The sequence below is a fragment of the Drosophila miranda genome, chromosome 2, assembly GCF_003369915.1.
Source record: "Drosophila miranda strain MSH22 chromosome 2, D.miranda_PacBio2.1, whole genome shotgun sequence".
Lineage (NCBI taxonomy): Eukaryota > Metazoa > Arthropoda > Insecta > Diptera > Drosophilidae > Drosophila > Drosophila miranda.
In genome coordinates this window covers 16105726-16128658 of record NC_046675.1, presented here as the reverse complement: position 1 = coordinate 16128658, position 22933 = coordinate 16105726, and the positions used below count along the sequence as shown (strand labels likewise).

At 43.8% G+C, this 22933-nt stretch overlaps 2 protein-coding genes across 8 annotated transcripts in view; both read left to right on the top strand.

The window, feature by feature from the left end:
• Nucleotides 1–22933, top strand: part of LOC108157065 — a 70694-nt gene that overhangs the window by 42561 nt on the left and 5200 nt on the right. The window contains exons 4-15 of one of the 7 annotated variants that reach the window (XM_033389188.1): nt 4694–4864; nt 4923–5070; nt 6236–6363; nt 7841–8492; nt 9420–9520; nt 13821–14192; nt 17205–17260; nt 17400–17584; nt 17686–17877; nt 20269–20474; nt 20678–20904; nt 21683–22064. In XM_033389188.1, coding sequence (XP_033245079.1) covers nt 4694–4864; nt 4923–5070; nt 6236–6363; nt 7841–8492; nt 9420–9520; nt 13821–14192; nt 17205–17260; nt 17400–17584; nt 17686–17877; nt 20269–20474; nt 20678–20904; nt 21683–22064 — 2820 coding nt within the window. Of the gene's footprint in view, nt 1–4693; nt 4865–4922; nt 5071–6235; nt 6364–7840; nt 8493–9419; nt 9521–13820; nt 14193–17204; nt 17261–17399; nt 17585–17685; nt 17878–20268; nt 20475–20677; nt 20905–21679; nt 22065–22933 lie in introns of all 7 variants that reach the window. The other 6 variants (XM_033389182.1, XM_033389181.1, XM_033389184.1 and 3 more) reach the window with 6 other exon arrangements.
• Nucleotides 136–1432, top strand: LOC108157067 (trimethyllysine dioxygenase, mitochondrial). Its single transcript, XM_017288902.2, has 2 exons — nt 136–378; nt 431–1432. Exons 1-2 carry the CDS (start codon nt 144–146, stop codon nt 1336–1338), a joined length of 1143 nt encoding a protein of 380 aa, XP_017144391.1. The 5' UTR covers nt 136–143; the 3' UTR covers nt 1339–1432.

Here is a 22933-nt window from a genome sequence, read left to right as displayed (position 1 = left end):
GAAAGCATTGTTTCGTAGTGTAATCAGGCAGATTGCCATCAATTGTTTGGTTATCGCTGTCATGGCAGAAACCCGGAAAATCTTCCACTGATAAGCTTCTGTTAGATCGGCTCTCAAGTCAGCTCTCATCAGCGTACTTTAGTATGCTGTTGCTCTCTGAAACAGTCGGATGTTGTCTTGATGTCAAGATGTTGCTATTAAACCACCCGAAGACCGGTGAAAGCCTAGAGATCAACGAGTTCTGGCTGCGGGATCACTGTCGTTGTGGGGAGTGTCTCAATTTGGAGACAAATCAGCGGCGCTATGATCTACTGGATCTACCTGTCGATGTCCGGGCTCTGGAGAGCAAATATATATTGGAAAAGTTCTTTGTTCAGTGTAAGTGAGAAGATCTGCCTAGATCAAGATGAAATACATCTGTGGTTTTTAGGGAGCGACGGCCACCAGTCAAACTATGACTTGGACTTCATCTTCGATTCGCAGCTGGAGCGGGTGATAAGGCGTCGATCAAAGTCCACATCGCTGACGCCCTGGAATCGCAGCATAGTCTTGCAAAATGAGCGCCATCTGCGCTTCTCACTGCCCCAGCTGGTGGCAACTGACGAGGTGGTCAAGTCTTTGGTGGCCTCCTTGGTTCGATACGGCATTGTGTTCATCGATGACGTGGCGCCCACACCAACAATGACGGAGCTGGCTCTGCGTTGCGTCTTTCCCCTGATGAAGACCTTCTTCGGCGAGATGTGGACCTTCAGCGATAAGCAAGATCACGCCGACACGGCTTATACAAAGCTCTATCTAGGCTCCCACACGGACAACACGTACTTCTGCGATGCCGCTGGCCTGCAGGCCCTCCACTGCATTGAACATTCTGGCGGGACAGGTGGGGAGAACTTCTTTGTAGATGGTCTGCATGTGGTCCACGAGCTTCGCCGTCGCTTTCCCCCCGCCTATGAAGTCCTGTGTCGTGTCCAGGTGCCTGGAGAGTATATTGAAGAGGGAGAACACCATTGTTTCACGGCTCCCATTATCCGCGTGGATCCGCTTAATGGGGATTTCGTTCAGCTGCGTCTCAATGTCTACGATCGTGGCGTATTCGATACTGTCCCTCAGTCAGAGATGGCCGATTTCTATGACAGTCTCCGCCAGCTCATGCAAATTGTCCGCGAGGAGCAGCAGCAGTGGAGCCTTAAGCTGCTGCCGGGAAGCATCGTACTCTTTGACAACTGGCGGGTGTTGCACGGTCGCCAGGCCTACACGGGTCGTCGCACCATGTCCGGGGCATATGTGCAGCGCACGGACTTCCTCAGCAAGTCCCGTGTCCTCGGCATCATCGAATAGAAGCAGCAGCTCTCCTTCCCCATCCATTCAATTTCAATTGCAAATGCAAATGCAAACGCATCATGTCCGCAATAAAAAGTTACGATTACAATTGCTGGCCAGCGTCTAATTTTGATCAGAAAAGAGCAGGGAGGATTCCACAAAAAGCCAAATGGAAAACAGGAGAAATCATTTGGCATTTGTTTTTATGTCCAGGGTCTCTCACTCTCTCATGTGTGTGTCTGTCTGTGTGTAGCATAAACAAACGCACTTTGAACTTTTTCATTTAAAAGTGAAATTACTTTTTGTTGTTGGCTGTTGCCGCTTCAGGTTAATGGCTGTCGCGTTGTCCTTTAAATGTCCCCCAAATATGGATATGAGACAGGGATAAAACAAGAGCAATAGGACAGGACCAGACTTAAAGCAGCCGAAAGCACGCGAGAACACTGTCTGAATATTTATGATAATTGCATTTCATGCAGGTTTTTCTTTTTCTTCGCCTTTTTATGTTTTTCCTCTCGTCGGAGCTGGCTGTTCATATGCTACGGCACGACCGTCAAAAGCCTTTAAAAGCAGCTTCAATGCCCCAGCTGGGCGATAAATACGAGCATATATGTATGTATGTATCCGTATATATTTTGATAGTTTCTCCTCTTCGCCGGAAGCTGCAGCAGTCGTGCCTTTGCATGGCATATTTTTCGGCATTCCACTGCCACTGCCAGAGCCCAGCACTCACTTTGAGCCATGGGGGGTACTTGTCGAAGGTTCAATAAAATCAGCACATGCTGCAGCTCGTGCAGTGCACATTGTGCATTCTGCGCCTGTTTAATATGGACACAAAGGACATGTGTTCCCAGCGCCGTCATATTTTGGAGTCCAGGACTTCAGGAAATGCCACCGGCTGCCGGGCTGTGGGATGCCCAGGAACGCTGGGCACGAACAAATATCTCAAACACAAAAGACCCACAAAAGGCGTTGACAGCCCCAATGGGGATCGATGGTAGACGCCAAGCTGTCCACAATTTGCCTTACGCGTCTCACCGTAATTAATATGCTCGATAATAATAATTTATGTGACTTTGAATGCCCCAAACTTAATAAATGACTCATAAATTTCATCTAGAGCCGGGCAATAAAAAGCCAAAACCAGGAAAAAGCAATAGAAAATACCAAAAAGGAAAACAAATAACAAACTAAAATCAAATAAAGCAGGGGGGAAAAAAATCAAATACACTCACATACACTCACCCATTCACTCACTCTCACATGCACATACACTCTCTCAAAGTCACACTCGCGCTCTCACACTCGCACTCACAAAAGCCCAACACAACTACAAACAAACAAAGAAATCATTGAACCAATTCAGCGACCAACTCAACAACCGGAAACGCGTTTCGAATAAAAACGAATTGAGGACTTAACAATAACAGTAAAAGGCAAGGGCAATGGCAATGGCGGCGGCTACTGCGACTGCGACGGCGACGGCGACGGCAATGAAAAAAATACAAAAACATACAAAAAACAAAAAAAAAACACCAGTGGCAGTAGCAGCAACAACAAACAGCAAATGGCGTCAGTTGATGGCGACGAAGCATAAAAACCACTCGCCTTGCCTTTATTTTTTTATGACTGGCCAGCATGCAATGACGAAACCAAACGAAACCAAAGCCAAAGGTGCCACTAGCCGCCACAGAGCCCCAGTAGTCAAGAGCTGGCTGGAACTAGTTAGCCAGCCAGCCATCAAATGCACTAAGAACTTAAGTCGGGAATGGGAATTCTGAGGAGAGCGAGCTCTGTGGCAAACCAAAAGCTACTGCTATTGGAGAGCCAATGAGTATTAATTGAGGCCACTGAGAGTGAAAAACTGAACACACTGAAAAAAAACATTTGGGTATAGAATAATCTTAAATTCAGAAAGGAGGTGTGTTACTTATTAACGGTTTGTCCACTTTGAAGTGGTGTTTATTAATAAATATTATATTATTATTGGCATTATAAAATCAATTTTTCAGTATTGCAATGCTTTTTAAAATCGATTAGACTTTCAACCTTGTCACAGTTCTCAAAAGTAATAAACTCACAAGATTATTTTTGAAGGAACGAATAATAATTAGCAACAATTTCGATTGTTTTCCAATATCCTTTCAAGAGTTTCATAAGCGAAAAATGTTTAAAATCCTCTCACCTTTAAAGGATACTTTCTGGAATAAATAATATTATTTCCTAACTCCTATTATTTCATTTATCCCTCAGTGGAAAACCTAAGGCCCGAAAAACCACCCAAAAAAGTGTTGGATCAGGGCAGGGGCATAAAAATGATGGATGCCTGTGAAAAATGTCACTTGTTGCGTAGTCGATGTCAATGTTCCGATGTGGCCCCCATGGCGGAAGCAACTTTATGTTCAACTAGCAAATAATCATGTCCGGACTGGTCTGGACTGGACCGGACCGAAGTGAACTGGACCCCATGGTCGTGGGGTCGTGGGGCAATCACAAGAGTTGAGGTTGAGGATTGGTATGGGGTATGGGGTATGTGTGTGTGTGTGTGCGTTGCGCACGGGTCGGATGAGTGACGTGAACCACATGGCGTGGCCACTCTCCTCTTCCCATTATGCTCGGATCCCATTGTCCGGCAGTTTGCTTGTTTTGCTTTTTGGCGATTTTACGGCTTATGACGAGCCAAACGAGAGTCCGGGTCTCCTTCTGTCTGTTCCCCTCTCTGTATGGATAGGTGGAGGGTGTGTCTGTGCTTGGTCATGTTTGTGAAGTGTTGGCGTAGCCGAGTTTATTAGTAGGGCTTATGTTTTATGGCCAAAAGGACAATAGATGGCCAACAGATGTTTGCCTTTTGTTTGGTAGTAGTTGTCATATGCTCCAATAAGCTGTCACATGCTCATGTGCCTGCGTATACGTATGTCGTTCTTGTGCTTGTGTGATATGAAACATAATTTATTATGTTATAAAATATTATCCGGACCACGTCCATGGCTCGCTTCATTGGTCGCTTAAATCGACCGTTTTGTTTGGAGACTCAATTATTCATACTGTTTCTGTTGTTGTTGCCGTTTTAGCTCTTATTATGACATGTGTCTGGATCTGGTTGGTAGTTGTCTGGCTACGCTGCCATTTATAACAACTGTCATGGGCCACCACTTGGTAATCGATGTGCAGCCCTCCTGCCAAATTGGCAGCCAGCAAACGATTCGATTCGAAACGAAGCGAAACGAAATGAACAACAAGAAAGAGCATGTCAAAGTTTAAGCATGGCTGCCATTTATAGATCATTAAGCATATACTTCCATCCGCCCACTCCCAATATTTCCACTGTCACTCACTTGGCACACCTCTCACCCTCTCACTCTCTCTTTTGCAGTGTCCTGCAGCACGGTGACTGTCACCAAGTGCCAGGCCGCACTGCGCACCCTCCAGGCCTTTCAGTTCTTTCGACCCACTTGCCTGTGCAAGGAGCCCGGCATGGATCCCGACTGTAATCACTTTCGGGACTTTCTCTTCGATCATCCATGCGGATTTGTCCTCAAGAAAGGTAAGTTTTCCGCTTGACTTAGTCTTTTTGGATTACCAATTAGTTCATCCCGGAACAGCCGAAAAGGATCCCTATCCAATTGATGCATTGCCCACGTGCAACCATGCACTGTCCGTGTGCCAGCAGGAGCGCAAATGCCTGAAGCTCTTCGAGGACTTCAAAACCCATTGCAAAGTGCGCGACAATAAGTGCAAAATGGAAAACAGGTAATTGTCCTACTGAACGAACACAAAATTATTAGAACTTGTTCATATTTTGGATATTTTAAAATGTTCGTAAAGGTCGTCTATACAAATTCTTGTATAGTTATTTACATAAAGTTCTTCCGAGCAGTTATAAACATTGATATTCCGTATTATAAGAAGACAAAAATAGTAAGTACGAAAAAATTATAAAATTAGAGAAACGGCAGCCAAGACCCCACCATAATCCCAATTGAAATAATGAAAATTCAATTAAAGAATGTTTGGCTTAATAAGAAAATTGATTTGCCTCTTGCCACACAGCCACGGCGTGACTTGGCCATAACGCTTAATGGTTAACGGTAAATGCAAATTGCATTGGCAGTGCCAGCCAGCAAAAATGGAGTCGAGGGGGTGCTGAACTCGTATTCGTACCACCTGCCTTCCAATGGAGGCAGAGTCCTCCTTTCCTTCTTCTTTGAACATTCAATTTCGATATTCGATTTTATTGGCAAAAAACACTGCAGACACACACACACAGAAAGAAAGGAGAGCACGCAGACAGCAGCGTATACAGGAGTCAAGTTGAGCGAACAGAAGGCGAAATGAAACTTCCTGCTTGCCGGCATCTTGCTGCTTCCTTTAGCCATCACATATCCTTACTGACACGACTTCCTCCTGGCCGGGCCGGGTCCGGGTCCGCGTCTGAGTCTGGCCTGGCCCGACTTCGATACACTTGAATGCAAACGTTCTGAATGTTTTAATAACTCGAAATGACTTTTTGCGGCGGCTGTTGAGAGCACGAGGGAGGAGTCCTGTTGGGAGTTGTGAAACTTGGGCTTAAAGTCCTCTCTCCCGGCGCCGCCTAAAACTTTCGACACGCATGCCGAGCAGTCTGGCTCGGGGACCTGGGGTTCTCCGGGGTCGGGGCTCCCGGGTGCCTGAGATCCACCTTATGCGATAAAATATTAATTGCAGTGCCGTGTGTATATGCATTTTTGATGTAATTGCCAATTTTAAACTTTGCTTGCGCCAAGCGGAAGTCGCTTCGGTGTTGGTTTCTGGAGGTTTTCGGGGTGCTTGGGGAATCCAAATGAATTCAATTAGCTGTGGGGTGGGAGTTGGGGTTGCGGTTATCCGAGGGTAAACGAGAAAATGGTTAAACTATTTCCAACTTGATTCATTACAGGGATGCCTGCCACGATTCCTGGACTAATCTCCGTCTCTCGCCCATGTTCGGGTGCATCTGTCCGAACAACCATATGAAAAAGCGCTGTGATCGTATCTTTAATATTGTTAATCACAATCCGTGCGTGGGTAAGTTTCGTCTGCCGATGTTCCACTGTTGACCGACTGCAACCACAACTATAACAACAACAACAAATACAACTACAATAACAATAACAACAACAACAAGCAATAACAACACAAACCCCACAACGCGTCAACAGCAAAGAGAGAGTGAAAAATTGCCTCGAAATCGTGGAAAACAATATTGTTTTTCTTTTCATTATCCTCTGTTCTTATGTGTGTGTCTCTCTCTATATCTCTCTAACTATTTTCTATCTGTCAACCTCTGGTACACAGTTCTTGAGTTCCTTTCTTATCCATATGGTACTCGTAAACTATTATGTACCAAGAAACTGATTTTAATTTCATTTGGTTTCGTTTTTTTTCGGAATTTTCCTTTCGGTTTTATGTACCTTTGTGAAACGCTCAAAACCCGAAACTAGCCTAAACATTTAAGTAACCTAAACAAATACCAGAAACTAAAACTATCGCACGCTTCTGCATCAACAAAAAAAAAATAAAAACCAAACTAGAGAAAACCCAACCAAAAGAAACCCATGTTCTGCGATCAGTAAACTGTAATCGATATGCCTTTATATCCCCATATACAATATGAATATTAGCTATGCTCAGTAATCGTTAATATCACGTATACGAATGTATATCAATATGCCATAAATACCTACAATATATCAATGTAAATCCAAGCTGCCGTGTTTGAAGTCACCGTAAACTATCTCTCTCTCTATATATCTCTCTCTCTCCTTCTGTATCTGTCACCATCAAAGTATGTAGTAGCAGTAAGTCTTAAAAAAGATCTCACTAAGCCAGCCCATAAACTATATTTAGTCACATGCTAAGTAAACTGCCACCGAAACCAAACCGAGTCTGTGCTTTAGATTGATTGCACTCGAACACTTCTAGAACTATCTAACCGCTCTCAAACTCTAGCTAAAGCTCTACTACTACTAACACTACTACTATATCTAACCCACACACTAACAGCCACCCACACCCACAGAGAGACAGTCTCTACTTTCTCAAGAACCACAGGGCTTCATACAGTTCCATACAGGACTCCCCTTCCTCTATATCCTCCTGTTCTCCTATCCTCCTGTCAGTCAGTTAAATGCTTTGATTTTATCACGCCAAAACATAATTTCATTTTCAACCATGTCCCCGCTTCTAGAGCACTGCACTCACTAATGGATTAAGAGCACCCACGAGTAGAGCGATCCGCCAGATAATATTATATTGTATATTGTATTACATTATAAGAGCGCGCACTAATTGCACTAATTAAATACTCGCACACTTCGAATAAACCCACAACCCACACTGTTGCACACTGTTATTTTAATGGAGAAGCAGCTACAACAATTTGCACCTCTGCGGCACTAAACGATTCTCTCTCTCTTTTTTGTCTCTTCTGTTCCCCGCACCGCACGCATGCCCTTCCTTGCATCACCACCAATCCGCACCCCCTTTTGCCGGCTCTTTGCAGATAGAATAATATTTTTCCCCAACGGTCTGCCCAAAATGAAGCAACCGAAACCGAAAGCAAAACCGAAACCGAAGCCGAGACCGAGGCCCAAACCGAAGCAGAAACATCCTTCGCACAGCCTCAATGGCACCACCGAGCTCATGTCCAACAACATAGAGTACCACGACGAGCCAAACAATGAGGCACGAGAGGATCCCGAGGATGGGAACCAGGAGGAGAACGAGACGGACGACGACAACGCAGATGCTAATGGCGATGCCGACGTCGACGGCGATGAGGAGGACTCCGACGACGATGATTATGATGACCGCATACGGGCTGAAATTTATTCAAATTATCCACACTATCTGCATCCACCGTCGTGGGGGATCAACAATCCGCTGGTGCTGGCCTCCCACAGTCCGCACACTCTGGACGATGACGATGTCGTCGTAGAGGTGGCCACAACGAACCACCACAAGAAGCCCCCCACCCACTCCCATATGGATGACTTGGAACGCAGCTCAGTGGATAACGTTGTGGTGGTAGTCGATGCCGGAGCGCACTCGCATTCCCATCCGCATACTCACACCTACTATACGCACGGGGAGCAGTCAGGCACTTCGACCATTGGATCGGCAGGGCCAGCGCCAACGATTCCCAGCCCACCTAAGTATGTGTGGGGCTGAAAAGCGGCTTGGGTTCGGGTTCGGCGTGGCCGAGCTGAAAACTTTCCTCACTTGGGGCTTACGCTGGTGGCATCTTGGATCAAGAGAGGGGGGAAACTTTTCACGAAACTTTACCATACTCATGCACATGTGTGATTGCGCCTCTATCCGAACCTTCTACAGCAGACCCGCCCACAACCCCCCATATAAAGCCTTTCATTAACTCGACTCTTAACCACCGAGGCAGCTGAAAACTTTATGCAGAAAGCTTTTAAAATAATTGACTCACTTGGGTATGCCACAATTTCCGGTTAAAAAGCCAACTAATGAATAAGTCCAACAACTGCTAGCAGACTACAAATAAACAGGCGATTTATGTGCTCTTTGCTTTCTGATCCCTGGGCACTTGTAGACCACTTATATAATCTGATTTTAATGCATTTCATCTTAATAAATATTCAAATGAGTCATGCACTTGGACAGCAGTTCCTCTAAGCTGGAACGAACCCAGACAGGCAGGGAGAAGGCGGGGTCCCCGGGAGGCATGTACAATTAATTTGTAATGCCTGTAGCGGAAGTCAAGGGAGTCAGTCTGCCGGTCCGATAGCCAACCTGCTTCTGTTCCGCCCCTCATAGTGGTAATTGGCCATTGTATCACCATCACCCCTCTCATTGTTATTCCAGGAATATCTGTAATGCTTTAAGCCGATTAATGCCCGACGCTGACTCAAAGCCATTTTCTTACCGAAACAAACAAACAAAAGTTATGTAATTTGCCAAATACAAGTACTTATGCAACTATGCAAATAAACCAAGCACCACGCACATGACTCACACGTTCACAGCACAACATTTCACTGTACTTCCTGTATCTCACCAGGCCTGTTTGTAATTTGCACTTAATTATCTGTATAACTCTGCAATCTATTTAGCACTGGCACAAAACTGCACAAAACAGCACTTCTCGGTGATTTAGTCGCCGGCAGCGATATAACCCACCGCACCTACACGGGCCCCTCCATGGACGAGCGAGGTAAGTAAGACCTTTAACTAATTGCACTTGGTTCCACCAAACATTTGGGGATAGAAATTCAATAATTTTTTATTCGGAAGGACAAGCTTTAGAGATATGTACATCTAAGGCCAAATTGACAGATTTATTCAATTTTTCTATTTTGTTCATAAACTTATCAAAAGTTTAACCGGCTCTAAATCTTTCTTGGATGAAAGTTTAAAACTGAGTTATAATTTTATGGATTTTAAAGACTTTTTATAAGTGAAAATTATGCTATACTGAAACAGCGAAATTATATAAGTTCTTTTACAAGAAAATCTCAATCATATTCGGTCATAAAGCTTCATAATTTCCAATGAGGACTAATTAATTCGGAAATCTATATTTAATATTTAAAAAAAAACTATATTTAACTTTCGAGAAGAAGTCCTATAATTTTATTTTTTTTTATTTTTTTTTTTTTTTGGGGTCCCATTGAAAGGTATCTAATGTTAGACCTCATAATACGTCTTATAATACGAATAATTCTGTTCGGTTATTCGTGCACTGTAAATGCGTAGTGAGCGAAAGGTCATGTCAAACCATACATTAGACAATTTGCGTGTAAGTAAGTATCGCCAAGAACGTGGTTAGATGAATTTGAGCACTGAAGCACTGCAGTCATATCCTTTATCTCTCAGCACCTGGCTCTCTCTCTCTCTCTCTCTCTCTCTCTCTCTTTCTCACTTGCTCAGCACCTTTCACTTGCACACACCGCACAACCCCTCTTTCTCTGTCCTTCCAAGCTTATTAGACAAAGGATCTAAAGGATAGGGCCTGCCATCCTTTGTTGCTTGTAGCTCCTGCTTCTTGGCATTAGCTACATATCTGCCAGAGAAATCACCAGCAGTTAAATAAACGCACAGACACAGATACTAACATGCACAGACACATCCCCATCCAGACTCGTGGAAGGCGCACAGGTGCCATAAATAAGCATTTTGTTCTCTATATCAAAATCGAAGCATCGAATTACTCTGCACTCCACTGCGGCTCTTTGTATACTGGTACTACTATTATACTCTTAGTCCCTATATTATATAGAATAGTTATCTTTTTGTTGTCCCTATTTTTACATGCAGCAGCCAGCCATTCACCCAGACTCCAATCATCTTTCCAGCATTTGTTAATGGCCTAATCAATGCATCCCCTCTGGTACTCTGTTACTCTGGAACTCGTACAATATATAGCCCTCAATTGTTCGTTGTGCATTTCTATTTTTGTTTATTGCCACAAACTTCACTCGCATTTGACGCTGGCCGTCCATCATGCTATCGATGGTGTTTTGTTTGCAACGTTGTTGTTTTGCTTCAGCCCTCACTGTGGACAAAGCTGCTGGACAAAGCTGTCAATTCCCAATCTGCCTCTGCATTGTCCATTGTTGCAGCAGCAGCAGCAGCCTCCCAGCCGGGGGACTGCGGCTGCCCGTTGTTGTAGATACTCGTATTAGCAAACTATTTATGCACGTCAAACACACACACACACACACAGACCCAGCGATCCCCATACAATATGTATGTGCATGTATTGCCTTATTTACGTACATATATGGCGACCAGTAAATTAACAACAGCTAGCAGCGGTAATCAGTTTAGGGGCATTCCATGCCAGAAATACCAATAGATAGTCATAAATAATAGTATCGAGGCAGTTTCTATATTTTTTATATTTTACTACAAAAATTTAAATTGAATTGCTTTTGTTGCTGATTGGAATTTCTCAAATGCAAAGCATAAACATTGCGGAAGGCCTGGAGGGCTTCAAATAGCATCAACAATAGCTCGTGAAAATAAATAAATATGATCGGGGTTCTAAAAGCCTTCGGACGCACTTGATGCTCAGCAATTTAAAACAGCCCGTCCAGATTATTATTTAAATTTATAGTCTTCTTAGTTCATGAAAAAGTGTAAAGTTAAAAGATGGTTCTTCAAATAAATTCATACGGAATGTATTACAAGACAAGGCCCATGCTTTATATTTTAACGTGCTTTTATTTGATGAACAAAATTCGTCTTGAACATAACAAATTTGTCTATTCCAAATGAAATAAGACATTTCATAGCATAGTAGACAATAGATTGTTTTTAAACTATGTTTATAAAATTTCTTCCTTTTTGTCCGTCAGTAATCAGTTTCACTGTTATGAATCATTTCTGTTTGATAGAGTTCCTATGTATCCTTTTAGGTGAGGGGTATTAGGTGTTTAAAAATCAAGCCGAGCTTTCAATTTGAAAATTTAATTAAGCACAACTAAAAAGCAAATAAAGCGATTTGTCAGCATTGCGCCAATAACAAAACAAGTCAAACATGCACTCCACGACTGACCCAGCCCAACGTCACCTCCAGCAGTACCACCTCCAACCCACTCATGCACATACTCGTTCACAGACACATATACACACCAGTATGGGTTAGGATGTGGATGTTTGCGTGTAATAAATATTTTCATAATATTGTACAATCCACTTAGAAGTAGCAGCGCAGAGCAGAGGGCCACAGGGTTGATACCACAAACACACACCCTCGCTATTTCAGTGCACCATTCCCAACACCTCTGGCAGCATGCTTGTATTGTGCATGTCTGTCATGCATGAATGTGAGAGCTTGTTGCAGCTGCTTGCAGGGCTGCTCCTGCTCCTGCGCCCAATTAGGGCATGAAAACCACGGATGGCCGTTCGGCTATTTGATATGGCAGCCGTAACCCGATTCCCAGCCAGATGCAGCCTGCTCCAATTTCTATTCACACCCTCGAACACACACACACACGCAGACACATAAAGTAATTTTGGAATTATTGCACATTCTGAAATTTATATGCGTTGTTTATGAGTTTGTTTAAAATTCGCGCACTCTGACTGTTCATGTTTCTGTTTCTACTTTCGTTCTAGTTCACGCTCCCACTTCTGCTTTTCCGTATCCCCGTATTACCGTATCTGTGTCTCAATGTTTATGTGCACGTTTATGTTTCTGTGTGTGGCGATTCATGTGCGAGCATCTGTGTAAATCGCCTTTAATGCTCTTTTCTACACAGTTAACATAGCATGAACTGTTTTGTTTGCTTTTGTGTGTGGTAAAACGGCAAGCAAAATGACCGAAATGCAGTAAATTCGTTTTGTATTGAAACAATCAAGCGGGGACCACATTGCGTATACGCAACAATTAGATAACATGGCCCTGATCCACTCCACGACAAACCGTTTACAAGCGCGATAGCAGTCAACAAACGGAGCTAATCCCATTCAAGCTCCCCCAGAAGACATCCTGAGCTCCCCCTTCAGTGTGCTTGTTTGGCAAATATTTGCCAGGGAATGCGAACGACAAACATAAATACGAATCAATCAATCACGAGACAGACGTCTCCCGACAAATCCTTAGCCATTTAGCGCCAGCAGTTGACCCTCCAGCGATATGTCTGCTGGCTCCCAGGTCCCAGCACACTCCGTGGCAGGAGAGCCTTCTGGGTGGGACGTTCGTTGGCATCCTTTTGAACTTTGAGCCAGGCACCTCCAATGAAGCGCACTTTGGCGTGCTTTTGCCGAGATAAGCAATGGCAATGGCTGGCTGCAGCAGGGAGTCTGTCCTCAGACCTGGAGCTGGCTGTCGTCGAACCGTTTGCCATTTGCGCGCTCTATCAGCGCATGACATTTGACAGACATTCTGTTTATGTGTGGCCATTGATAGCAACGGGGCCAAAACCCCGAAAATGTCCATCGAAGCGTGGCCGGACTGAAATGGAAATCGCTTAAGCCCTTGGTGGTTCCCCAGCAAAGCCGATTCAATGCAAAACGTTTTACTGGTCTCTGTTCCCAGCACTAATTGTGGATAACACCAGTAATAATTAAGAGCACATTTTTTTCTCCTCTGTACTCGTATGTTTAATCAACTTTTCTCTTCACTTTGGTTAACACTCTCTGACTTGTGTTTTGGTTCACTTTTTCTTGATTTAATAAACTCTTTTGTAGCAAAAATGATGTGCCAAATATATTTGGCATATATATCATTTTATTTTCATAACAAATAATTAATCAAAAGTCGATTGTAAGAAAGCCAATGACCAAGCAAAAAATCGATACAGAAATTAATGCGAATTTGATTGGAAAACTCAAATGCTGCGTAGCTGCAACAACCACAAATAACAATAACAATAACAACTAAAACAAAATAACAACTAAGACTACAACAACAAATCTTATATAGAAGGCACTGAACAAGAACAACAACCACAACTACAACTACAACCATTCTACCCCTCTCTCTTCTTGCTAATTCCAAATTGCAGTAAGAATATTGGGCATGGACGAGAGACTGCATCAGAGAATCTTCAATGATAATTTGGCCGTAATTGATACGCCCTTGATTGCCATGGGCGGCCCGGGCTCCGGCTCTGGCACCGTCATCGGTTCCGGCTCTGGCTCTGGCTTCGGCTCTGGCTCCGGCTCTAGTTCCGGATCCGGGTTTGGGTTCTCGGGCGGCTATAACTATAACTATCCGGGCTCGATGCACGGCGTGCCCAGCTATCCGTTCAATATAAGCGGCTTCCATCAGCGGCACATGGCAGCGGCGGCCGTCGAAAATGAGCCATTCGATATCATTGATACGGGCCTCGGCTATGGCGGAAACGGAAACGGAAATTCCGGTGTTTACTATCAAAGTATGTGTACACGTAATAGCATGAACGTAATCCATAAATAACTGAATCCACGTACTACTACTGCATAGGAAAACAAAAATACAAAAAAAGCTGCAAAAAGTATATACCAAATGAAATATCCAGATATACATACATATCCATGTATTTGTGTGTGCAATCTCCTAGAACTAATTAACAGGCAACAAAAAAAAAAGAAAGTTCGTTTGTTCATTCGTTCGTTCGTTCACCATTTTAGATAGATTTTTGTGAATTTTTTATGATTTCCATTTGTGCCGTCCCCGCCCCCCTGTAACTAAGTACACCCCCTTCCCCTTCCATGTTGTAGGTACATTTTGTTGGAAAACCAAATCCAAATCATTCCAGTTTTCGTTTTTGCGTTGAAAGTGAATATATACAGAACATATACAGAATCCAGAACCACAAAATGGCGTGAACCGAGCGCGGTTCGTGGCTTTGTGCATAATTTTTGGCATTTGATAAACTTTTAAATATTAAACAAATCAAACCAGTGAAAGTACAGTTACAGCTCAAATAAAAAAAAAACAAATATACATTACAGCTTATTTATAAATATATAAATATTTATACAACTTTAACTCTCTTTTGTGTTCCATCATTTTTAAGTAGCTTGCCATTTGATTTGAGAGTTTTTGAAAATGTTCCTACAAGAATATACTAAAACCAAACAATTTGCTTCAAATGCGTTACAACAATATTTTCTACTATGAATTTTGTTTGTCATTTTGTTTAACTAACTGAAAATTAAAACAAAAACTCAAAATTGTAAAAAAATTTATTTCGTTTAGCGTTAATTGAGCAAAATGAAAAGCTTAAACAAAACCCAGACTAAAACAGAATTCATTTAATTTCTTTCCTAAAATATATATTCAAACTAAAACCAAAAAGAAAGACCAATACAAAAACCAAAGAACCAATACCCAATTTTGTTACAACTCAATTCAAGCACACTTTTTTCAAATTTTTTCCAACGCACTAAAAGTTTTTTGAATCCAAACCAAACCAAACAACAAATAACCCAACGACAAAGCGTTTCATTTTTTTGGCTCCAAGTCATTATACTCGTACCATACCCTTCAAATGCAAAAATATATTTGTACCATTTGTGTCATACAACAATCTACATGGAAGTATTACACTAGACATCAAATTCATTGTTTCATACAAAAAAAAACACAAAAGCATCTGATTTCTTTGTACTTCAAAGACAGCGCCTAGGAACTTTCCATGCAGACAAAAACTACTTGCCCTGAGGTTAAATTTGGAAAAAAAAAAACAGAAAAGAGCAGAAAGCAATAAAGAAATCCCCTCAAACAGAAAAAAACGAGTATACGAATACAAATTGATTGTGTTAAGACATTTTTTGTTGGCTTTGCTGCTGCTACTCGAATTTGTGTTTGGCTTATTCCGTTTTCCGTTTAAAATTTAATTATTTGCGTGTACATTTGTTGGTTTTTTTTTGAATACGTATTCATTTCATTTCTGCCGAGTCTGCAACGAGTTGTTATGTTCGTTTCAATGAACACACATACACACACACACAAAGAGTATTCATTCAGAAAACCAATAAAGTGTGCCAAAGAAACACTCGTTCAATCGGAATAAAATTTGCATAGAATCATGAGAGCTATGGATGCCTGAGCCGGGCACAAAGTGATGCCTACTTTTGAGGTGTACCCATACAGACAGCCATTCACCCACAGAAACATACACCCACCCACACACACACACACAAACACACACAGGAGTTAGAACATATCGTTGCCGATCCCCTTAAAAAGAATCTTTTTATCAGTAGGTTTTGGTAGTTTTTAAAGTCGAACAAATAACTTAAATAAATACCTTTATATTTAATAATAAATAAATATATCTCTAGAACCTAGTTGTGTTTTGCCAGCCCTGCGACCCTACGATTACGCCCCCCCTCAGACCACCAAGTAATACCCCATAAATCCCCTTATTGACTCTCACTTTCTACTCTCCGAATCTCCATTCTCCCCCCTGGATTACAGCCATAGGCAATAAACAAAATTTGTGGAATATTTGCATTTAATTTACGTTATTTATGTACATTTTTGTTGGTTTTTATTCAATAATTTTGATCATTTTTTTGTGTTGAGCTGCGGCGAGGGGAAGAGCGAACAAAAAGTTGGTTAATTAAAAAGCAATCGATAGCTGTCACCCGCGACAACCTGGTGGCTATCTGCTTTGCTGGCGGCCTCTGTGATTGATATTCTCATATGAACATTCGATTTGATTTGGTTATGGAAATATAAATGGGCATTGTTCCCCCATCCTCCCCAAAACGTAATTGAGTTGTGTGTTAGGCCCTAAGCGCCTATAATCATAACAGTTAAACATTAAATACAGTTCCATGTGTAAATTATATGTGAATGGAATAAATAAATAAGCCAATTGAGAGCGAAATTAAAACAAATAAATGAAATTAATTAAGAGCATAGAGCGGCAAATATGCACAAACAAAGGCAGAGCCAGAGCTCGCATTTATTTAACATTTTAATTAGTCCCAAAGTTCTCTCAATTGGCGTAATCAAGGATTTCACGTACAATTGGATGTGGATTGGAGAGGGCTTTAACCAGAACCAGAGCCAAACCAAATCATTTACCCGGCTAATGCAGTTTCACCAGGTTGGGGTCGACAGATGGAAGGGTGTGTGTATATGGGGTTCGGGTTCGGGTACAGATGCAGATGCAGATGCGGGTGTGGGTGTGGGTACAGCGGATAAGTCGAAAAATCCGAACCCGAATCGAATATGTTGAGAACGGTTGGGTAAATTGAAAACTAATGAACTATTTCAAACATTTTCTCCACGCCTGCCCTGCCCCGCTGTGGTCACTAAACTCTCTGTCCAACGATTCGACTCCGACTCTCCTGGGTAACATTTGCTCGATGCAAATGCAAATGGAAATGGAAATGCAAATCCCATTGCCACTGCCACACTTGGGCACGTTTCGGTCCGTTTGCCGATGCAGGTGGTCAGGATGTGGAAGTTGACCTCTCAACGGAAATAATCAAGCAACACTTTCAGGTGAGTGCCGCAAAGAAAAGCCCAAATCGAGGCACGCAGGACAATTCCAAGTGCTGCTGCAGCAGTACACAATTTTGAGCGCTTATTACTTTTTCCCTTTTCTCTGTTCACATCCCACTCCCAAAACAACCCTCCTTAGAGTACCTGTCACACAGCATTGGACACCTGCCGGGAAGATCCGTCCTGCTCGTCGTCCCTGCAGCCAATGCTGATGCATTGTGAACTGCATCGGTGCAATCGCAACGCGTGCATGACATCGCTGCAGGCCTTTTATAAGGGGCCGCACGAGGACCTCAATCTAGACATTGCCTTTTGTCTATGCAAGTAAGTGGCTGGACAGTCCAGCAGCAATTCCCCAAAAACCACCAGCAGCACCACCACGCACCACCAACAATCGCCAACAATTCTCTCATTGTTCGTCGCAGAAAAACCAGCAGCATGCAGCAGAACAGCAATCGGCACGACATGTGCATGATTGCACAGGAAAAACTGCATCCCGTCTGTGCACAGCGGCCGCCCGATAACAGTAATCCGGCCAGCTCCAATGGCATTTACTACCATCCACCGCCCGCCTGTCATGTAGTGGCCGAGAGCTGCAAGGAGGATCGCGAGTGCAGGTGGGTACAAAGGCCATATATCAAAAATTTACCGTTAAGCGGAAGCGGAAATATGCGCAGCGCAATGTAAATTTCTCGCCATGAAAACGATACACAAGTACATGGCGGTTATCTCTTTTAGTACCACGTAACGAGAGAGTGGAAGGGTATATCGAATCCTTGAAAACGTTTGCGTCAGGTAGCGCCTTAGGATATTCAGCCTGATCCCTCGATAAATAGACGTGTTGTCTCTTCTTCCCAATTTTTCCATCCCATTTTGGTTTTGCGCGATTTTTTATCTGTTATTTACCCAATAAAAATATCATTCTTCTCGGATAACTAATAAAATCAGTAAATGAAAAATAAATGAAAGGAAGGCAAACGAAAATAATCTCTTGAAGTATTGCCATTCCTAAATCCATTGAGAGAGGGTTATCAGAATTTCACGTAATAAAATATCAAATTAATTTGAGCAACGGGAATCCGATAGTCGGCCCAAACTTCCTTACTAGTGCAGTTTCTGGTTCCCTATTCGTTTTCAATTCAATTAAGGCAAATTGCATTTAATAGACTTAGTCACACGCTCGCGTTCATATTGAATTAGAAGCGTTTAGCCACGGCAAAGTCGGCGAAAGCCGCAACTTTGATGGCACTTTGCTAAACTCGTTAAATTGACAACGGCAACAGGAACAGGACCCACAGCCAACAACCGACAGGAGTGGCCAGGAGAGGTGCTACGGCTGGATTTTCTCTCAAATTTAGCAGTTGCAAGCAAGCGGGGCATAAAATTACCAGTTGGCTGTTGGCAGTTGGCCGGGAGACTGTCAGACTCCGCTCGCCAGACCATGCTCTTCATTAAACCAGGCTGCCATTTAAGCAGGCCAAGTTGCAGGCTGCGGCAAAGAGTTGACAGCCAAACTAAGAACCTCTCCAGCTAGGCTGGGCCAGACCGCGCGAATGTGTCAAACACAAAGTTAAGTTATAAATAGGATGCAACACCCACATGCAACAACAACACCATCTCCAGAGAGAGAGGGAGGGAGTGTGAGAGTGCGAGTGTGTGTTTGCATAGCTCTGGGGGCACAAGAGTGTTTGGGTGTTTGTTTGTTGCCATGTTACGGCTGAACGACCGCAAAGTACGTGGTCGTAGCTGTGGCTCTGGAAATTAATTGCCTTTTAAGTGAATCGCACTTGCTTTGGCAAACAACTAAATTGGACTAATGACGCTCATTTTGTATGCTGCAGAGAGACAGGGACAGGCAGTGAGCAGGAGAAGGTGGAGGTGGAGGTGGAGCTGGTGGTGGGTGTCTGCCCCATGCTTGAGAACTTCTATGCAACGTGTGCCCCTCCCTCACGCTCACGCTCTCTCTGTGTCGAGTGCTTATGTTGACTTATTACGTATACGACGGGTTGTGCGCCAACACGTGCCTGCGCCTGCCGAGAACCCAGGAGAGGGAGCTGTGTTCCAACTGAATGCCCATTTGTTTGGCTGCCGTTTCATTGAAGCTGCTCCGATGTCTTAAACTGCACTTGGCCGGCTGCGTGCTGCAACTTTTCGTTGCACAAGCGACAGCACGCAGTGTACTACCAGTCCAGGCTTACAATCTCCCAACGATTGCGTCAGCGGTTGATTGGGCCGACGCTGACGCTGACTCGGAGAAATATTCATCTTGTAAGTGGGCAAAGTTTCAGCGAGGCTAATGGGGGAAAAAAGTTGCGAAGATTGCATAAAAAAAGGTGGGCTCAGAAAGAGTATTCAAGGCAGCTTCGCCATAGAAAATTCCTCAAAGCAATTATGAGTTTTTTCCCATGGAAATATTTCTTTTTTTCCTTTTTGAAACGATGCCCCTGGAGACTTAAGCTTAGGGGAAATACAATCTGCTTTACAGCGATGCATCCGATGCATTGAACCCCAATTAGGCTGCAACCAATCTGATTGGAATGCTAACGACTCAGCTATGAGCCTCAGTCGATAATCCGCAAGTGAAATATTACGCATACGTCGCATGGCACTTGACAAAATCTCACCCAGATTCCAGAAACCAGGAGCCTCGTAAATTTTGTAGCGGAAGAAGCATTTGCCCAAGACTATGAAATGCAGTAGAATGCCGAGAGTAATTTCAGCATAAATTGGACGACATCAATCTCAGGCCAGGGTGCTGAGAGAATGTGCCACCGACGACTGCAGTGCAGGTAACGGTAACTGGCACTCATTCACAGACATCACATGTAGAGGGGACGAGGCATGCAACTGGAGCTAACTTGCGCATGACAGCAAACCTGAAGACATAAACAGAGACATTTCCTGCATGGGCATGGGGATGGGCATTGCCTTTGAGCAGCTTACACTCGGGTTTTTTTATTCTGTTTAGCATTATCTAAACTTCGTGTTTCTCTCACTTCTTGGGGCAGGCTCAAGCTGGAGTACTACGAGCAGGCCTGCGCCGTGGACAGCGTCACTAAGAAGTGTGCCGGGCGACCCAGCGGCTGTCGAACGGCAATGATTGGCATCCTGGGCACTATGCTGCGGACCACCTGTGCCTGCCAGGGCACCGATCCCCAGCATCTGTACCAGTGTGTGGGCTGGCGGCGTCTGTTGTGGATGAATCCGTGTGTGGGTAAGTGATCTCTATCCACTGTACCTCCTGGAGTCATTCCTCGATACTTTTAATACTTTTTTTTTTAAATATACACATCAATTCAGTGCAGAATCCTCCTACTGGAAGTTAACTTTACTTTATATGTCCCTTTATCTTAGTGACAGCTTACTGTATACATTTCCTGCATCCTCACTAACCGACAATTTTCCGCTCTTTGACAGTTGAGGCTCAAAAAGATTTCCATATGAAGCGATTGGCTGAGCTGGGTTTCCTTACCACCACCACAACAACGACGACGACCACGACGACAACAACAACGACAACAACCCGGGCACCACCACCCCCACCGCCACCACCGACCAGCACAACAACGACGACGACGACGAGCCTGCAGCCGAAGCAAACGGCCCGGAAGCCGGCCACGCACATCTTCAAGGACTTCAATGCGGTAAGTAGGGTCCAGGTCCAGGTACAGGTCCAGGTCCAGGCGGGGCATGTTTGAATCCTAATTGCCCCACTGCGGTCAACTAGTGGCCGTCCATTCAGCGCTACCCGATTTTAACAAGCATCAACAACAGTTACCTGTCCAATTCTCCCTCTCGCACCCCATTCTCCTTTCTGGGACTGCGACTATCAATCCATATAGTTTGTCGGTCCGGTTTCTGTTTTCCAATCAGCACTCAATCAGTGGCTCTATAGGGGAGACGGCGGCGGCGGGTACAATATGCCACAACATACCAACCAGACCAAAGTCCACATCCAGCTCCACTCCGCCTCGCTTCGCTTCGATTCTGGTGCAGAGCCAGGGCCCAAGCCAGGGTCTGTTGCTGGTTCTGGTTCTGCTTTTGGCCCAGTTCCTCCGGTTGGCAAACCGACAAAGCAATCAATTCCTGACCTGCAGCTGCACCAGAAGCAGCAACAGCAGCAAAAAGATTAAGCCCCATACACAAAATATTCGCATTCAAACTCTTTAACATCTTTTCGTCCTTCCCTTTCATGTGGCAACAACAACAACAACTATAACAATAACTGCGAACAATTGCAACAATGAACCGCAACGAAAACCACAAAAAATGCAAATAAATAAATAAAAATGTACGAAAACAAAAACAAAAAAAATCAACGTACACTGCACAACAAAATTGAAAAACCACGAAACGCAAAACCAAACAAAAAACAACAAAAAAAAATGGGGGAAATCGCGGACGAACGGATGGAAACAGCAGCCAAAAGAGAAATCAGAGCCAGCATCGGTAGAACACAATTATCTCGATCCGCCCGATTCGATACCGTTACCCAGCGTAAACGTCGAGAGCGGCGGAAATGGCGGAAATGACGATTATCACAACGGCAATGCCAATGGACACGGAAATGGCAATGGCAATGGCCACGGCAATGGCAACAGCAACAGCAACGGTAGCGGCAATGGCAATGGCAGCCGACGTAAAAATGGCGGAAAGGGACGTGGCAGTGCCGGCAGTGTAGATTTCGATGATCCAGTAATTTTCGTTGACCCAAGGGAAACAACAGAGTTTGTGGGCATCAGCATCACAGAGCCGCTGACCACAACCACAACAATGGCAACCACAACAACAACGCAGCCGCCAAGTAAGTAAATGCAAGTGGGTTATAAATTGGAACTGGGTGACAGAGTCGCTGGAGTCCAGTTGGGACCTCCTCTTCCTTGATGTATGCACACGTGTTCGCTTATATAAGAAAAGTTTATATTTTAAACAAACATGGCACGACTCTCTCATGCCTAATTTAAAGTTTTTACCAGCTTAATACCAATTATGGGCCCCTCCTCACACACCTTGTATAGGGAGGTAGGGTTTTCCCACCAATCAGTCATCCTCGTGTTTGGGATTCGTTTCCGTTTTGAAAGTCCTCCACATAATTGATGCGGTGGCTGCGGTTGTTTGGCTAATTGAAAGCATAACTCAGCGCCGGACCATCATTATTATTTTAATATTTTGTGCAAAAATCATTTAAAATTCAGTATCCACATTGGTTACCCCCATATCCGCTTGCATATTTGTACGACTATTCGTGTGTGTTTGTGTCTTTGTGTGTGTCTGTGGCCGGAAATGAGTTTGCTTTCGGATGATGTGGCAATTATGTGCGGCCTTCTCTCTAGTGAAAAGTTCGGCCAGAATGTGTCTTGCGATCCTAGGTACATTTCAAATCCGATTATGCGACTATACACGAGTATGTTACATTGTGTGTCCAAACGCACACACGTAGAGTGGGGATACCCATCAAACATATCACTCGACTGCATTGTGATAATACTTCCGTTAGTTAAAATCTCCGACAGAGGACATCGTTTATTGTCCATTCATTTATCAAACAAACTCCAACGGAGATCCAGCGAAAGGAGAGTGAGAAAGGGGGTGAGGGCAAAACGTGTTTGCCAACATCATTAAAAATGTAAATGAGTTTGTTTGTTTGCCATCCAGTCCATCAGTCCGCCCATC

Excerpts from the sequence above, each read along its gene's own strand:
- LOC108157067 (XM_017288902.2), top strand. The coding sequence starts at position 144 with ATGCTGTTGCTCTCTGAAACAGTCGGATGTTGTCTTGATGTCAAGATG. Across the intron at positions 379-430 it reads GGAAAAGTTCTTTGTTCAGT|GGAGCGACGGCCACCAGTCA; the intron begins GTAAGTGAGAAG and ends TGTGGTTTTTAG.